A 15563-nucleotide genomic window follows, 5' to 3' on the forward strand; every position below is an offset into this window, starting at 1 on the left:
TTTGGAAAACACATTAGATTTCCTATTGTTCATAGAGCTATTTGTTTGTATACAGACGTTGCATTCGAGTGACGCGCTCACATCCCGGTACCAAAAAGCTCTGTAGCAGGATAGCTAACGCTAAAGTTGGGACCTTGACAAACTTAACAGTGAGTGAGTGATGACCATGAAAACACACAAGGCTGATGGCTATAGCTATGTTCAACCAGTTGATTATTCTTCTGGCTTTATCTAGCTCTATTTGTGATAGTTTACCTTGCCTCACAGGCTTGCTAGCTATCCAATTCTTTTACATCTGCAATGTTGTTGACTATGACCATCTGATTCCGTGTTTGTTAATAACTTGCACGTGCTGAATTTGAATTTGAATGTGATCGTATCCACTGCTAGATAAACAAAGCTTTTTCTGAAACTGCACGTGCTACTTTTCATGACGCAGCAGGGAAATGGTTTGTTCTATAAAATAATTGTTCAGATAATGTCAAATGTTTTACAAACACCTCTCTCAGGGAAACAAAGGTGCTGTGGCCATCCGCTTCCGCTTCCACAACTCTGACATATGTGTGGTCAACTCCCACCTGGCCGCCCACATTGAGGAGTACGAGAGGCGCAACCAGGACTACAAGGACATCTGCTGCAGGCTGCTTTTCCGCCAGCACGACCCCGCCCTGGCCCCACTCGCCATCATGAAGCATGAGTATGAACAAGTCTTTAGTACAAAGCAGTTTTTCCACTTTTCAGGGTTGTGTTCATTAGGGCATGAACATTTTATTATTAAATATATATATATATTTTTTTACAGGTTTTGGAACCAAAACATTTACATGAGCATTTCTTATTGGATATTTTTTTGGTTGTGTTCATTAGGGCACACATCGATAATATTTAGCAAAGGAAAACAAAAGTATTTCTTATTGGACGAGTCCAGATAATCCCTGCCCTTTTTTCGGTCTTTTTGTTTGTTATTTTGTGCCGAATGAACAGGACCCTGGATTTGGTAGTTGTGGTGGTACATCATCCTTTGTATTTATTCCAGCATGGTGCCATTTTCTCAAGGGAACAAAGTTGCGAATGTATTATGTAAACCTTTTGATCACAAGACCAGTGCACCTTGCCAATTTCACATAACTTTATAATGGCTTACATGAACATTTGAAATGAATGCAGTGTTTCGATGCAGTCGTAGAATGGGATGAGTTCTAGAACCACATGCAAATCAAATCAAATCAAATCAAATTTTATTTGTCACATACACATGGTTAGCAGATGTTAATGCGAGTGTAGCGAAATGCTTGTGCTTCTAGTTCCGACAATGCAGTAATAACAAGTAATCTAACTAACAATTCCAAAACTACTGTCTTGTACACAGTGTAAGGGGATAAAGAATATGTACATAAGGATATATGAATGAGTGATGGTACAGAGCAGCATAGGCAAGATACAGTAGATGGTATCGGGTACAGTATGTACAAATGAGATGAGTATGTAAACAAAGTGGCATAGTATAGTATAAAGTGGCTAGTGATACATGTATTACATAAGGATACCGTCGATGATATAGAGTACAGTATATACGTATGCGTATGAGATGAATAATGTAGGGTAAGTAACATTTATATAAGGTAGCATTGTTTAAAGTGGCTAGTGATATATTTACATCATTTCCCATCAATTCCCATTATTAAAGTGGCTGGAGTTGAGTCAGTGTCAGTGTGTTGGCAGCAGCCACTCAGTGTTAGTGGTGGCTGTTTAACAGTCTGATGGCCTTGAGATAGAAGCTGTTTTTCAGTCTCTCGGTCCCAGCTTTGATGCACCTGTACTGACCTCGCCTTCTGGATGATAGCGGGGTGAACAGGCAGTGGCTCGGGTGGTTGATGTCCTTGATGATCTTTATGGCCTTCCTGTGACATCGGGTGGTGTAGGTGTCCTGGAGGGCAGGTAGTTTGCCCCCGGTGATGCGTTGTGCAGACCTCACTACCCTCTGGAGAGCCTTACGGTTGAGGGCGGTGCAGTTGCCATACCAGGCGGTGATACAGCCCGCCAGGATGCTCTCGATTGTGCATCTGTAGAAGTTTGTGAGTGCTTTTGGTGACAAGCCGAATTTCTTCAGCCTCCTGAGGTTGAAGAGGCGCTGCTGCGCCTTCTTCACGATGCTGTCTGTGTGAGTGGACCAATTCAGTTTGTCTGTGATGTGTATGCCGAGGAACTTAAAACTTGCTACCCTCTCCACTACTGTTCCATCGATGTGGATAGGGGGGTGTTCCCTCTGCTGTTTCCTGAAGTCCACAATCATCTCCTTAGTTTTGTTGACGTTGAGTGTGAGGTTGTTTTCCTGACACCACACTCCGAGGGCCCTCACCTCCTCCCTGTAGGCCGTCTCATCGTTGTTGGTAATCAAGCCTACCACTGTTGTGTCGTCCGCAAACTTGATGATTGAGTTGGAGGCGTGCGTGGCCACGCAGTCGTGGGTGAACAGGGAGTACAGGAGAGGGCTCAGAACGCAACCTTGTGGGGCCCCAGTGTTGAGGATCAGCGGGGAGGAGATGTTGTTGCCTACCCTCACCACCTGGGGGCGGCCCGTCAGGAAGTCCAGTACCCAGTTGCACAGGGCGGGGTCGAGACCCAGGGTCTCGAGCTTGATGACGAGCTTGGAGGGTACTATGGTGTTGAATGCCGAGCTGTAGTCGATGAACAGCATTCTCACATAGGTATTCCTCTTGTCCAGATGGGTTAGGGCAGTGTGCAGTGTGGTTGAGATTGCATCGTCTGTGGACCTATTTGGGCGGTAAGCAAATTGGAGTGGGTCTAGGGTGTCAGGTAGGGTGGAGGTGATATGGTCCTTGACTAGTCTCTCAAAGCACTTCATGATGACGGATGTGAGTGCTACGGGGCGGTAGTCATTTAGCTCAGTTACCTTAGCTTTCTTGGGAACAGGAACAATGGTGGCCCTCTTGAAGCATGTGGGAACAGCAGACTGGTATAGGGATTGATTGAATATGTCCGTAAACACACCGGCCAGCTGGTCTGCGCATGCTCTGAGGGCGCGGCTGGGGATGCCATCTGGGCCTGCAGCCTTGCGAGGGTTAACACGTTTAAATGTCTTACTCACCTCGGCTGCAGTGAAGGAGAGACCGCATGTTTTCGTTGCAGGCCGTGTCAGTGGCACTGTATTGTCCTCAAAGCGGGCAAAAAAGTTATTTAGTCTGCCTGGGAGCAAGACATCCTGGTCCGTGACTGGGCTGGGTTTCTTCCTGTAGTCCGTGATTGACTGTAGACCCTGCCACATGCCTCTTGTGTCTGAGCCGTTGAATTGAGATTCTACTTTGTCTCTGTACTGGCGCTTAGCTTGTTTGATAGCCTTGCGGAGGGAATAGCTGCACTGTTTGTATTCGGTCATGTTACCAGACACCTTGCCCTGATTAAAAGCAGTGGTTCGCGCTTTCAGTTTCACACGAATGCTGCCATCAATCCACGGTTTCTGGTTAGGGAATGTTTTAATCGTTGCTATGGGAACGACATCTTCAACGCACGTTCTAATGAACTCGCACACCGAATCAGTGTATTCGTCAATGTTGTTATCTGACGCAATACGAAACATCTCCCAGTCCACGTGATGGAAGCAGTCTTGGAGTGTGGAGTCAGCTTGGTCGGACCAGCGTTGGACAGACCTCAGCGTGGGAGCCTCTTGTTTTAGTTTCTGTCTGTAGGCAGGGATCAACAAAATGGAGTCGTGGTCAGCTTTTCCGAAAGGGGGGCGGGGCAGGGCCTTATATGCGTCGCGGAAGTTAGAGTAACAATGGTCCAAGGTCTTTCCTCCCCTGGTTGCGCAATCGATATGCTGATAAAATTTGGGGAGTCTTGTTTTCAGATTAGCCTTGTTAAAATCCCCAGCTACAATGAATGCAGCCTCCGGATAAATTGTTTCCAGTTTGCAGAGAGTTAAATAAAGTTCGTTCAGAGCCATCGATGTGTCTGCTTGGGGGGGGATATATACGGCTGTGATTATAATCGAAGAGAATTCTCTTGGTAGATAATGCGGTCTACATTTGATTGTGAGGAATTCTAAATCAGGTGAACAGAAGGATTTGAGTTCCTGTATGTTTCTTTCATCGCACCATGTCACGTTAGTCATAAGGCATACGCCCCCGCCCCTCTTTTTACCAGAAAGATGTTTTTTCCTGTCTGCGCGATGCGTGGAGAAACCTGTTGGCTGCACCGCTTCGGATTGCGTCTCTCCAGTAAGCCACGTTTCCGTGAAGCAAAGAACGTTACAGTCTCTGATGTCCCTCTGGAATGCTACCCTTGCTCGGATTTCATCAACCTTGTTGTCAAGAGACTGGACATTGGCAAGAAGAATGCTAGGGAGTGGTGCGCGCTGTGCCCGTCTCCGGAGTCTGACCAGAAGACCGCCTCGTTTCCCTCTCTTTCGGAGTCGTTTTTTTGGGTCGCTGCATAGGATCCACTCCGTTGTCCTGTTTGTAAGGCAGAACACAGGATCCGCGTCGCGAAAAACATATTCTTGGTCGTACTGATGGTGAGTTGATGCTGATCTTATATTCAGTAGTTCTTCTCGACTGTATGTAATGAAACCTAAGATGACCTGGGGTACTAATGTAAGAAATAACACGTAAAAAAACAAAAAACTGCATAGTTTCCTAGGAACGCGAAGCGAGGCGGCCATCTCTGTCGGCGCCTGGACATCTCATCTCGTTAGCCTACTGTAACCACACAGTGTGTGTGTGTGTGTTAAGGTTGGGCGATTGTTAAGGTTGGGCGATGCAAAGCCACAGCCACCGTTTTCCATATTGAAGTAGAATTATAGAAGAGTAGTTATATTTCTATGATTTTCCATATTCTCAATGCATCATATTTTCCTTGCTTACAGTGTGGTCCTATGGCTGGGAGATCTCAACTACAGGCTAAGTGACCTTGATGTCGACAATGTGAAGGACTTAATCGCCAAGAAGGATTTTGAAACGCTGCACAGTTATGACCAGGTAGGTAATCTCAAGCCGCTTAACTTCAAGCCATTTAAATGTCTACTTCTGGGGTGTGTTCAGTAGGCAAATGTTGCAGATAATGTCATGAATAGAGCTGACAGGATTCCTTACTCTACTTGTCAGACAGAAAGGTTTGTTCTACGTAATATCTGAAAGTTCCACAACATTGTTCCCAGGGTCATATTCATTAGGCACCAAACGGAAGAAAACTGATCTGAAACAGGGAGGTACTACCTGAAATTGTCCATTCAGAAACACACATTTTCCGTTGCAAAACGTTTTGCTACGTTATGCCCTAATGAGTAAGACTGCTAATCTCTGTGTTCAGTGCCAGTCACATTACACCCTGATGAGTGTGATAATTGTCACGCTGTCTTGTTGTGGCTCTGTGGTCCTCAGCTGAAGAGGCAGATCGATGAGAAGGCTGTTTTCGTGGGCTTTGTGGAGGGAGAAATCGGCTTCCTGCCCACTTACAAATACGACACCGGCTCCGATCAATGGGACACAAGGTAACTTCTCCTTTCTAAATGTCTAGTGTTATCTATAAAGGCAATGGAGAAAACAATAACACTTTACTAAAATCCTGAAGATATATTGCATTATAATGATGTTTTATAATGCTTCATAAGAACATGTATGAACCCCTTATAATGTCTTATGGTTGTCACATTATGAGCCTAAGGCGTTTTGAGTTGGAATATTGATACACAAATTAGCCTTATTATAATGCATTACAAAGGCTCATACATTCTTATAATACATTTTAAAGCATTATAGCTGCAGAATAAAGTGTTACAAAACTCAAAAAATATCTTATTGCGTGTAATTAGTTTCTGAAATGTCTTAAAGCTTCATGTTTCACGCCCTCAGTGAAAAGTGTCGTGTGCCGGCGTGGTGTGACCGGATCTTGTGGCGAGGCAAGAATGTGCGGCAGCTGCACTACCAGAGTCACATGGCCCTGAAGACCAGCGACCACAAGCCAGTCAGCTCCCTGCTGGAGATAGGGGTGAGAATTAGTTTCTGCCATTTGTCCTTTGACCTCTTAGAGACCATGATGTTTTGGTTGGTTTACGCTGGGGGTCATAACCAAAGAATATTATAGCTCATCCAAGATTGTTCAGGTAGTCCTTTTACAATCTTAGTCACGATATAGGGCAGAGCAAGCAAGGAGGTGGGCAGAGTTTAATCTTGCTCCATCCTCTCCCAATGCCTTGCCACTAGACCTCCTGTCTTTACCAAGTACGGGAATTCCTTATTAGAAGTGATTTTTATTCTTGTGACCAGTCTGAGTTTCCCCCAGAGCCATATATTTAGAGTTCAGACAACTTTTAGCATTGTGCATTTTAGCATTTAATTTATGCATTCATGACAAGTATTTGAATTGTAATTCTAGATATTCTGTTGCATGGCATTTTCTTTAAATGTTAAAATAATGATATGCTTCTAGTTTCCCCTATTCATCTGTGTTCTAACCTCCCTTCCCTGCTGCTTCCTCAGATCAAGCTGGTGAACGAAGAGTCCTACAAAAAGACATTTGAGGAAATTGTGCGCTCGCTGGACAAGATGGAGAACGAGTGCATTCCATCCCTAACCCTATCCACGCGAGAGGTGAGTGGTCAAGAGTTAAGTGGTTCGTTCTACTTGAATTGTTATAGATGAAGAATATGTTAACATTTCTCTGGTCTTTCATAATACACAATGCAACATTATTAGTGAACATTGACAGCAGCAGGACCTTGTGAACGACTCTTATTAGTTGAGCTCTGCTTTTTACGAACAGGAGTAAAATTGAGGGAAATGTGCTACATGTACAAATGTATATTTTCTCTTCACATTTAACCTGCACTTTTTGTATTGTTCAAACGTTGAAAAAAAAATTATTCAAATGACGTGAATTCACAATTCAGATGTGGTTCTGTGTATGACCGCTAGGGGTCAATGCAGTTCAATCTACCTCGGTCCTGGAATTCCTACATACTGGTTGTCACTAGTTACCACCGCCACAAAGTCATAACGCCTGCCTGTTTCTACAATTTATCTTCTTAAAATGTGATTTTAAACCTAGCCATACTGCTAACCTTAGTCTAAGCCTAACCTTACATTAAGTTTTCATGAATTTTTACGCTATTGACAATTTTGACTGTGGTAACTAGAGGAAACCCTACCAGGCGGCGCTCTCCTCCATGTTGTCAGTACGTAGATCATGTCCCGCTGCTCGTTGCAGTGATGTATGACCGCGTGTTCATAGACATTCAACAATCTGTTGTTAATGCCACGTATGGTGTTTGAGAGCTCGTGCTTTGTACTTGCACTTGTAGAGCAATTGTTGCGCAATTTCTCCATGGGGACGTCACGGTTTTTCGACATGTCATCTTGTAGTCTGGTTCTAGATATACCATTAGGGTATTGAAGCTGATGTCCTCTACCATTTGATAATGGCTGCATATCAACTGCAATCATTTCTGTAATCAGCGCTGTGATTTTCACACTGTCACACACCCCCCTACTCCCTACCTGTGAAACCTAATCCAAATCACTCTCCCTCCCCAGTTCCATTTCAAAGACGTGAAGTTCATGCAGCACCAGGCAGAGACTCTGACCCTCCACAACGACGGACAGGTCCCGTGCCAGTTTGAGTTCATCCAGAAGCTGGATGAGCCCACCTACTGCAAGCCCTGGCTCACCGCCAACCCGGCCAAGGGCTTCATCGCTCAGGGTGAGTATAGCAGGACCATGGCCCTATTCTTTCTTCTGTGTTTTCTTGAAGTAAGCACATGTATCAAGTGTCAGAGAAGGAGTGCTCATCTAGGATCAGGTCCCCCCCCCATCCATGTAATCCAATTCATTGTGATCTCAAATGTAAAACTGATCCTACATTAACACTCCTACTCTAAAACATCTGATACATACAGCCCCAGATCTAGAGTTTGGCTGGGTGAATACAAGGTTGCCACCCCATTACTTTCTTCAACCTAACTAATTCAGATCAGTGAGTACTTCAAGGAAGGTCGGAAGGCATTTCTGAAGTATTAGAACAGGGCCTAAGACTTACATTCAGGAATGGATATCAATCTCTATAAGCACCTGGCCTCCCCGCTATGTTTGATGTAATGTCATGAGCTATATGACATATGAAGCGAGAGACCACATCATAGCTCTGTGTTCTGAGTGAATGATTAGATTTGAGTTTTCCCGGTGACTGCAATTGATAGAGGCATTTTCTCAACTCAGTGTTTGACGGTAGGAAAGCAATTTCAGATCTGTCTAGCACGAGAGACTTGAAAATAATGGAGAGATCTCAAGGCTTAGGGTGGAAGGAGTGGTGGATGTGCCTCAGTGCTCGTTGCCTCTCTGGGTCTTGCTGATAGTCTGTGTTTTAACAGTTTGTCTCATTTAGTTCTGGCGTTGTCAATGTAGTGATGCAGCTGTAAATGAATAGGGTTTCCTTCACACATTCACGTGCAGTTAGTAATGCTTAGTGTACAGTACAACCTTTGCTTGTGGTTATTCAACACCACTCGTCAACAAGTTTCCACAAAGCACATTTACATAGAGCAGGGTCATGTTCATTAGGTCATGCAAAAAAAAAAAAAAAAAAAAACGTTTTGAAACAGATTCTTTTGGGTTATTGGACATGTCCAAGTAGTCCCTCTTCAGTTTGTTTTCATTAATTTGATCCCTAATGAACACAACCCTGTTCATCTGTGTCTCAGGGAATTGATAATCAGGAATTGGTGCCTTTCTGAAATTCTCCTCCATTTGATAAATCATTGAAATATACCTGATCCCGTCAATGTGCTGTTCACCAAGGCGGCAACATGGACATCGACCTGGAGGTGTTTGTGAACCGCTCCACCGCCACGGAGCTCAACGCAGGCCGCCAGCAAATCGAGGACATCTTGGTGCTCCACCTGGAGCGGGGAAAGGACTACTTTCTCTCTGTGTCGGGCAACTACCTACCCAGCTGCTTCGGCTCGTCCATCCAGACCCTGTGTCAGCTGAGGGACCCCATCCAGGAAATGCCCCTGGAGACCCTCCGGGAGCTGGTGAGTTCATTATAGCCAGCAAGGAGTGTGTTCATTATTGTATATATTTTGCAATGGAAAGCAAAAATGTGCATTTCTTATTGTACAAATTCATGGTTCTGAGTGAATACGACCCAGGTGCAGTCTGACTCAGAAGGCTGCTTTCCCATTCTTCACACTTCTCCAAAAGTGTGCAGTGGTCTGGTATATTCCCCATTGTGGATTTAAAAGTATTAGATTGGTGTAACCTAAGCATTGGCTGAAGGGAGTTTCCACCATTGTGAAATATGGAGTATGCAAGTGCACACGTTGGGAAAAAAGTGGAGAATCCGGAATCACAACACCTGACCGTGTCCTGGAAATGTCCCCCTCTTCAGGGGTATTTTGTATGAAAGGCCTTGACCAGAGTAAAAACAATTAAAAGTGAAAGTGCTCTGGGGGGATTCTGTCCTGCTGATAATTTTTGTGTGATTTTGTTTTCTATGTAAATGCACAGTCATCTAAAAATGAACCAGGAAGTGTGAATGTTGAACTAGCCTGCAGTCTATATTCCCCAAATTCATTGAGACAAGAGACGAGACACATTTGCACTAAAGACGGAAGCTAAAAGGAAATTATTTCGTAAGCTTTTCGTTATAGCACCCCATTTCCGTTTTGTCTTACTAAGCCTACTTCTTGTGTAATAACAAACTGTTTGTATTGTTGTTTTTTTTGTACTGTGTGAACCAAATTGGAGATTTTGTATCTGAAGTGAGTTTCCAAACAGGGAATCAAATCACCCATTGTCCCAGAACACACTGTTGCCAGGGGAGAATATCCACAGGGTCATTAGTGTTGCAAAACAGCATGGCTGTAATGTACGCCAGAGCAACCCTCTCCAGAAGCTTCTGTGTTTGATCTTCAGTCAGTGTTATGCTAAAACTGACCAGATCAAAAGATGATAGATTCTGAGAATAAAGAAGCCCAAAGATGTCTCAACCTTTTAATTTTTTTTACATTTTATTATCTATGGCTCGCTAGTTATTAATACAGGCAGCATAAATAGCTACAACACATTGTCCTCTCAGGATATGTTGTTAAAGAAAGGTTAGGTCCAGGATTTAAACCCATTTCACTCAATTGTCAATTTTTCTTGTCTTCTTTCTAAAGACGTCATCAGGCGATGAGACCAGAACCGTAATCACCGATAAGCCCCTGGATATCCCTAAAGAGATATGGCAGATGGTGGACCACCTATACCGTAATGCTCCTAAACAGGTCAGGACTCACAGAAATCTTTTACCATTTTACGCACTACTGAACCAAACCTAGAACAGCTAGGTGCGTCATTGGATGCTTTTTTTTGCCCCTCACTTTATACAGAGAAAATATCCTCTAAACATAGAATCAAGCTGTTTATCTGTTTCTCTGTGACATCTTTACATGTAGGCCGTCATTGTAAATAACAATTTGTTCTTAACTGGCTTGCATAGTTAAATAAGTAAATACAAAATATTGGGAAAATGGGCCCTGAGCTGTACTGGCCCTAGGCTGTACTATGCCTCCACAATAGTTGTTGTTGCTGCCTGGAAGGGACAATGTGAAAAGAAAAAATCAGAACCAGTACAGCTCGGGTCGGGTCGGAATCGGGCATTCAGTTCTTGACAATACACTAGTTTTCAAGGACATTGGCTAGTACCTTTTGCCTACTTAACTCCCCTTTCCCAGTAAGTTGCACAGCCTCAAATAATTCAAAGTGATTTGGGCAGCTTTTGGCGTCCTCCCAGCTGTGCTTTTTTAAATGTATTTTACATTTTTTACAAGGACCGACATATTAGTATTTTTCACCACAGCAAACTAGCAGAGTGAAAATGGGAACGTTTGGAAACGTTATATTTGTCTCTGGCATCCACCAACAGGCTGGAATGACACAACAGAACGGTTTTGTCTCTGTGATGCCCGGTTTGCTTTTTTGTATAGATTTATTAGTTGATTTAATTTAAAAAGTGAAATGCATAATACTCTACAATATTGACATGAATACAGTTCTACTAATCCCCGATCAGTTGAAATGCTGCTCCTTTTGCCGGCTACCCTTTGTGTGCTTTGAAGTTGTTTACAGTACAACTAACCTTTTGCCTCTATTTCAAGGGGGAACTATTTCAACAACCTGGGCTCCGCAGTGAATTTGTGGAGATAAGGGATTGCCTTGACACTGGCATGCCAGACTCTCTCCGTATCCTTAACAACTTATATACGCCTGGGATGTGTTCATTAGGCATTAAATGGAAGAAAATGGCCTAAAACAGGGAAGGACTACCTGGACATGTCCAATAAGAAATGCTCATTTCTTTTTCAAAAGTTTTCCATTTTGTGCCTTACTTTATCCAGGGTTGTGTCCATTAAGTCTTAGTGTCTACTGTATTGTTTTAAGTGGTTGATGCCCCTTGACCCGTGTTGACCCCTAGCTGGCAGTAACCACTCTGTGGCAGAAGCACTGCTCCTCTTCCTCGATGCCCTCCCTGAGCCTGTGGTCCCCTTCTCCCTGTACCAGCAGTGCCTGGAGTGCTGCTCCAACACCAGTCAGTGTAAAAAGGTCAGTACCAATTAAATTCACTCTTAAAAGTAGACGTTACTTTTCTCAGTGCCCCTATAGTAGGATACTCTGTATGTAATGATTGTCTACTGTACTAGGTCTTGTGCATTAGGCTTCAAACGTTCTGAAATAGGGAGGGTCTAACATCTATATATACAGTGCCTTGCGAAAGTATTCGGCCCCCTTGAACTTTGCGACCTTTTGCCACATTTCAGGCTTCAAACATAAAGATATAAAACTGTATTTTTTTTGTGAATCATGAAGTGGAACGACATTTATTGGATATTTCAAACTTTTTTAACAAATCAAAAACTGAAAAATTGGGCGTGCAAAATTATTCAGCCCCCTTAAGTTAATACTTTGTAGCGCCACCTTTTGCTGCGATTACAGCTGTAAGTCGCTTGGGGTATGTCTCTATCAGTTTTGCACATCGAGAGACTGAAATTTTTTCCCATTCCTCCTTGCAAAACAGCTCGAGCTCAGTGAGGTTGGATGGAGAGCATTTGTGAACAGCAGTTTTCAGTTCTTTCCACAGATTCTCGATTGGATTCAGGTCTGGACTTTGACTTGGCCATTCTAACACCTGGATATGTTTATTTTTGAACCATTCCATTGTAGATTTTGCTTTATGTTTTGGATCATTGTCTTGTTGGAAGACAAATCTCCGTCCCAGTCTCAGGTCTTTTGCAGACTCCATCAGGTTTTCTTCCAGAATGGTCCTGTATTTGGCTCTATCCATCTTCCCATCAATTTTAACCATCTTCCCTGTCCCTGCTGAAGAAAAGCAGGCCCAAACCATGATGCTGCCACCACCATGTTTGACAGTGGGGATGGTGTGTTCAGCTGTGTTGCTTTTACGCCAAACATAACGTTTTGTATTGTTGCCAAAAAGTTCAATTTTGGTTTCATCTGACCAGAGCACCTTCTTCCACATGTTTGGTGTGTCTCCCAGGTGGCTTGTGGCAAACTTTAAACAACACTTTTTATGGATATCGTTAAGAAATGGCTTTCTTCGTGCCACTCTTCCATAAAGGCCAGATTTGTGCAATATACGACTGATTGTTGTCCTATGGACAGAGTCTCCCACCTCAGCTGTAGATCTCTGCAGTTCATCCAGAGTGATCATGGGCCTCTTGGCTGCATCTCTGATCAGTCTTCTCCTTGTATGAGCTGAAAGTTTAGAGGGACGGCCAGGTCTTGGTAGATTTGCAGTGGTCTGATACTCCTTCCATTTCAATATTATCGCTTGCACAGTGCTCCTTGGGATGTTTAAAGCTTGGGAAATCTTTTTGTATCCAAATCCGGCTTTAAACTTCTTCACAACAGTATCTCGGACCTGCCTGGTGTGTTCCTTGTTCTTCATGATGCTCTCTGCGCTTTTAACGGACCTCTGAGACTATCACAGTGCAGGTGCATTTATACGGAGACTTGATTACACACAGGTGGATTGTATTTATCATCATTAGTCATTTAGGTCAACATTGGATCATTCAGAGATCCTCACTGAACTTCTGGAGAGAGTTTGCTGCACTGAAAGTAAAGGGGCTGAATAATTTTGCACGCCCAATTTTTCAGTTTTTGATTTGTTAATTTTTTTTGAAATATCCAATAAATGTCGTTCCACTTCATGATTGTGTCCCACTTGTTGTTGATTCTTCACAAAAAAATACAGTTTTATATCTTTATGTTTGAAGCCTGAAATGTGGCAAAAGGTCGCAAAGTTTAAGGGGGCCGAATACTTTCGCAAGGCACTGTATATATATATTTTTTTGTTTTCTGTTGCGTGCCCTAATGAACCCAACCCAGTTGTGAGGAATTAGTCTGATTTGCTCTCATGTTGTGGTGTTTTAGCTTGTCTGTGGTGTTGATTGCTATTGAGTGATGTTTTTCTTCATCCTCAGGTTGTATCCTTGTTACCTCAGTGCCATAGAAATGTGTTTAACTATATAGCGGCTTTTCTCCGTGAGTTGTTGAAGCATTCTACACACAATAACCTGGATGTCAACATTTTAGGTAAGGTGAAAGGGAAAAATTCTGTAACACATTTTGCATTCTTATCAAACACACAAACAATTGGCTGATATGTGTTTTGAAAGGGTTAAATGAAACATCATGGTCTTCTTGACCAGCACCAAAGAGGTTCAATGTTTTTAAAGTCGAGCAATGCAAGTTTAAGATCAGAAGCTGTTACAAGGTACAAACCTGACTCAGTTACACCAGCTCTGTCGAGAGGAATGGGCCAAAATTCACCCAACTTATTGTGGGAACCTTGTGGAAGGCTTCCCAAAACGATTATCCCAATTTAAAGGCAATGCTACCAAATACTAATTGATATGTAAACGTCTGACCCACTGGGAATGTGATGAAATAAATAAATGCTGAAATAAATAATTCTCTCTCTCTCTCTTATTCTGACGTTTCACATTCTTAAAATAAAGTGGTGATCCTAAGACAGGGAATTTTTACTTGTATTAAATGTCAGGAATTGTGAAAAACTGAGTTTAAATGTATTTGGCTAAGGTGTATATAAACTTCTGACTTCTACTGTAGCTACGATATTAGCTGTAATAGTGTTGGGTCAGATTCTAGATTTGGTTCCTTTTTCATTGTTCTTTTATTTAATATTTTATGATACAAAATAAAAAAGCAACTATTTAATCTTACTTCAAGTGCCAGTTAGTAATTATTATGTCATTGACATTGTGCCCTGTGTCATCCCTCACAGCCACCATTTTTGCTGCCTTGCTACTGAGGTCACCCACGAAGCAGGACCTTGCAGAGAAGAGGAAGACGCAAGAGTTCTTTCAGCATTTCCTAGTCCAGGACCTCTCTTGAATAGAAGTGTTTTCCTGCCATGTCTTACATGCTACAAACTCTTTTAGACACTTGTAGTTTAATGTACAGCTCAGTATTTGTAATACATGTAATAAGTTCCTATTCATATAGATGGCTCTTTGTATAGGTACACAGTCAGTCCAATTGATTAGGCTTACGCTCCTTTGATTTGAAATCAACTGTGTTTTGACAAACTATGTTTAACCTGTAAGCTGTTGATGCACAGCTTTTATTCAATCACTGAGCAGCTGTAGTAAACTGACCATTTTTAATGTATGTATATTTACCAGTTTATTTAAAGAGAAATATGTGTTGTGCTGTTTTGTGAAGGCAAAACAGTCGATCGTTATTTTATATATGAAAGTATTTCAAACAGTTGTGGTTTGGCTTTTTTTCCCCCATTTCTTTCCCATTTATCAAGCGAATTGAAAAAGTTAGTTTGGAATTTTAATAAACCCACTCACGTTTGCCCTTGGCCTATCCAATGTGGTTCCTTCGGCTGTTAGTACTGGAATTACAAATCAAATGATTGCTTTAGTAGCTTTGCATTATTTTAAATCTAAGATTTCATTTCAGTAGTTTCGATTTCATTATAGGGGGACTAGTGTACATGGGAGGGGTATATTTCCCAGAATACAACACGAGGGGAGGCTGAAATATGACGTTTCTATTTAATCATGGTACCATTAGGGAGGGGATGGGAAGAAAGTGCTAAGCTACCCGAAACATAAACCAAGTCGGCATTTGCGCTGCACGGGTAAATGTTTTCTGTGTTGTATATGTTTCTCTAGTGGAGCCCTGAAAATTGACAAAGTAAAAGTTATCTGCTTCGACGGGAGATTTATCGATAGACAGCCAGTCAAACTAACGTTAGCTGGCTAGCTAGCAGTACGTTAGTTCACAGATTTTTAGCTAACGATAACGTTGCCTAACTTGTTAGCTAGTAACGTTCGATATCTAAGCATAACATAGCCTGCTTGTTGTTTTACTCTGCATGCTTAGTAGCTGCTTATCATGCACTTGTTCATTGGTATTATAGCTAGTCTGAAACGTTGATTAACGTTAGCTAGATTGACATTATTTCCAACGAACACAATCGTTCAAGCCAACGTTACGTTAGCTACACGT

General features: G+C 42.5%; 1 protein-coding gene across 3 annotated transcripts in view; it reads left to right on the forward strand.

The window, feature by feature from the left end:
- Positions 1-14915, forward strand: part of LOC139393948 (inositol polyphosphate-5-phosphatase B) — a 30984-nt gene extending 16069 nt beyond the window's left edge. For all 3 annotated transcript variants that reach the window (XM_071142110.1, XM_071142111.1, XM_071142112.1), the window contains 12 exons: positions 510-697; positions 4886-4997; positions 5400-5509; positions 5871-6006; positions 6498-6608; positions 7551-7716; positions 8811-9046; positions 10175-10282; positions 11156-11240; positions 11473-11600; positions 13502-13613; positions 14326-14915. In XM_071142110.1, the coding sequence (XP_070998211.1) occupies positions 510-697; positions 4886-4997; positions 5400-5509; positions 5871-6006; positions 6498-6608; positions 7551-7716; positions 8811-9046; positions 10175-10282; positions 11156-11240; positions 11473-11600; positions 13502-13613; positions 14326-14435 (1602 nt within the window). In that variant the 3' untranslated portion in view covers positions 14436-14915. The remainder of the gene's footprint in view (positions 1-509; positions 698-4885; positions 4998-5399; positions 5510-5870; positions 6007-6497; positions 6609-7550; positions 7717-8810; positions 9047-10174; positions 10283-11155; positions 11241-11472; positions 11601-13501; positions 13614-14325) is intronic.
- The last annotated feature ends 648 nt before the right edge of the window (positions 14916-15563 follow it).

Source organism: Oncorhynchus clarkii, chromosome 3, assembly GCF_045791955.1.
Source record: "Oncorhynchus clarkii lewisi isolate Uvic-CL-2024 chromosome 3, UVic_Ocla_1.0, whole genome shotgun sequence".
Taxonomy (NCBI): domain Eukaryota; kingdom Metazoa; phylum Chordata; class Actinopteri; order Salmoniformes; family Salmonidae; genus Oncorhynchus; species Oncorhynchus clarkii.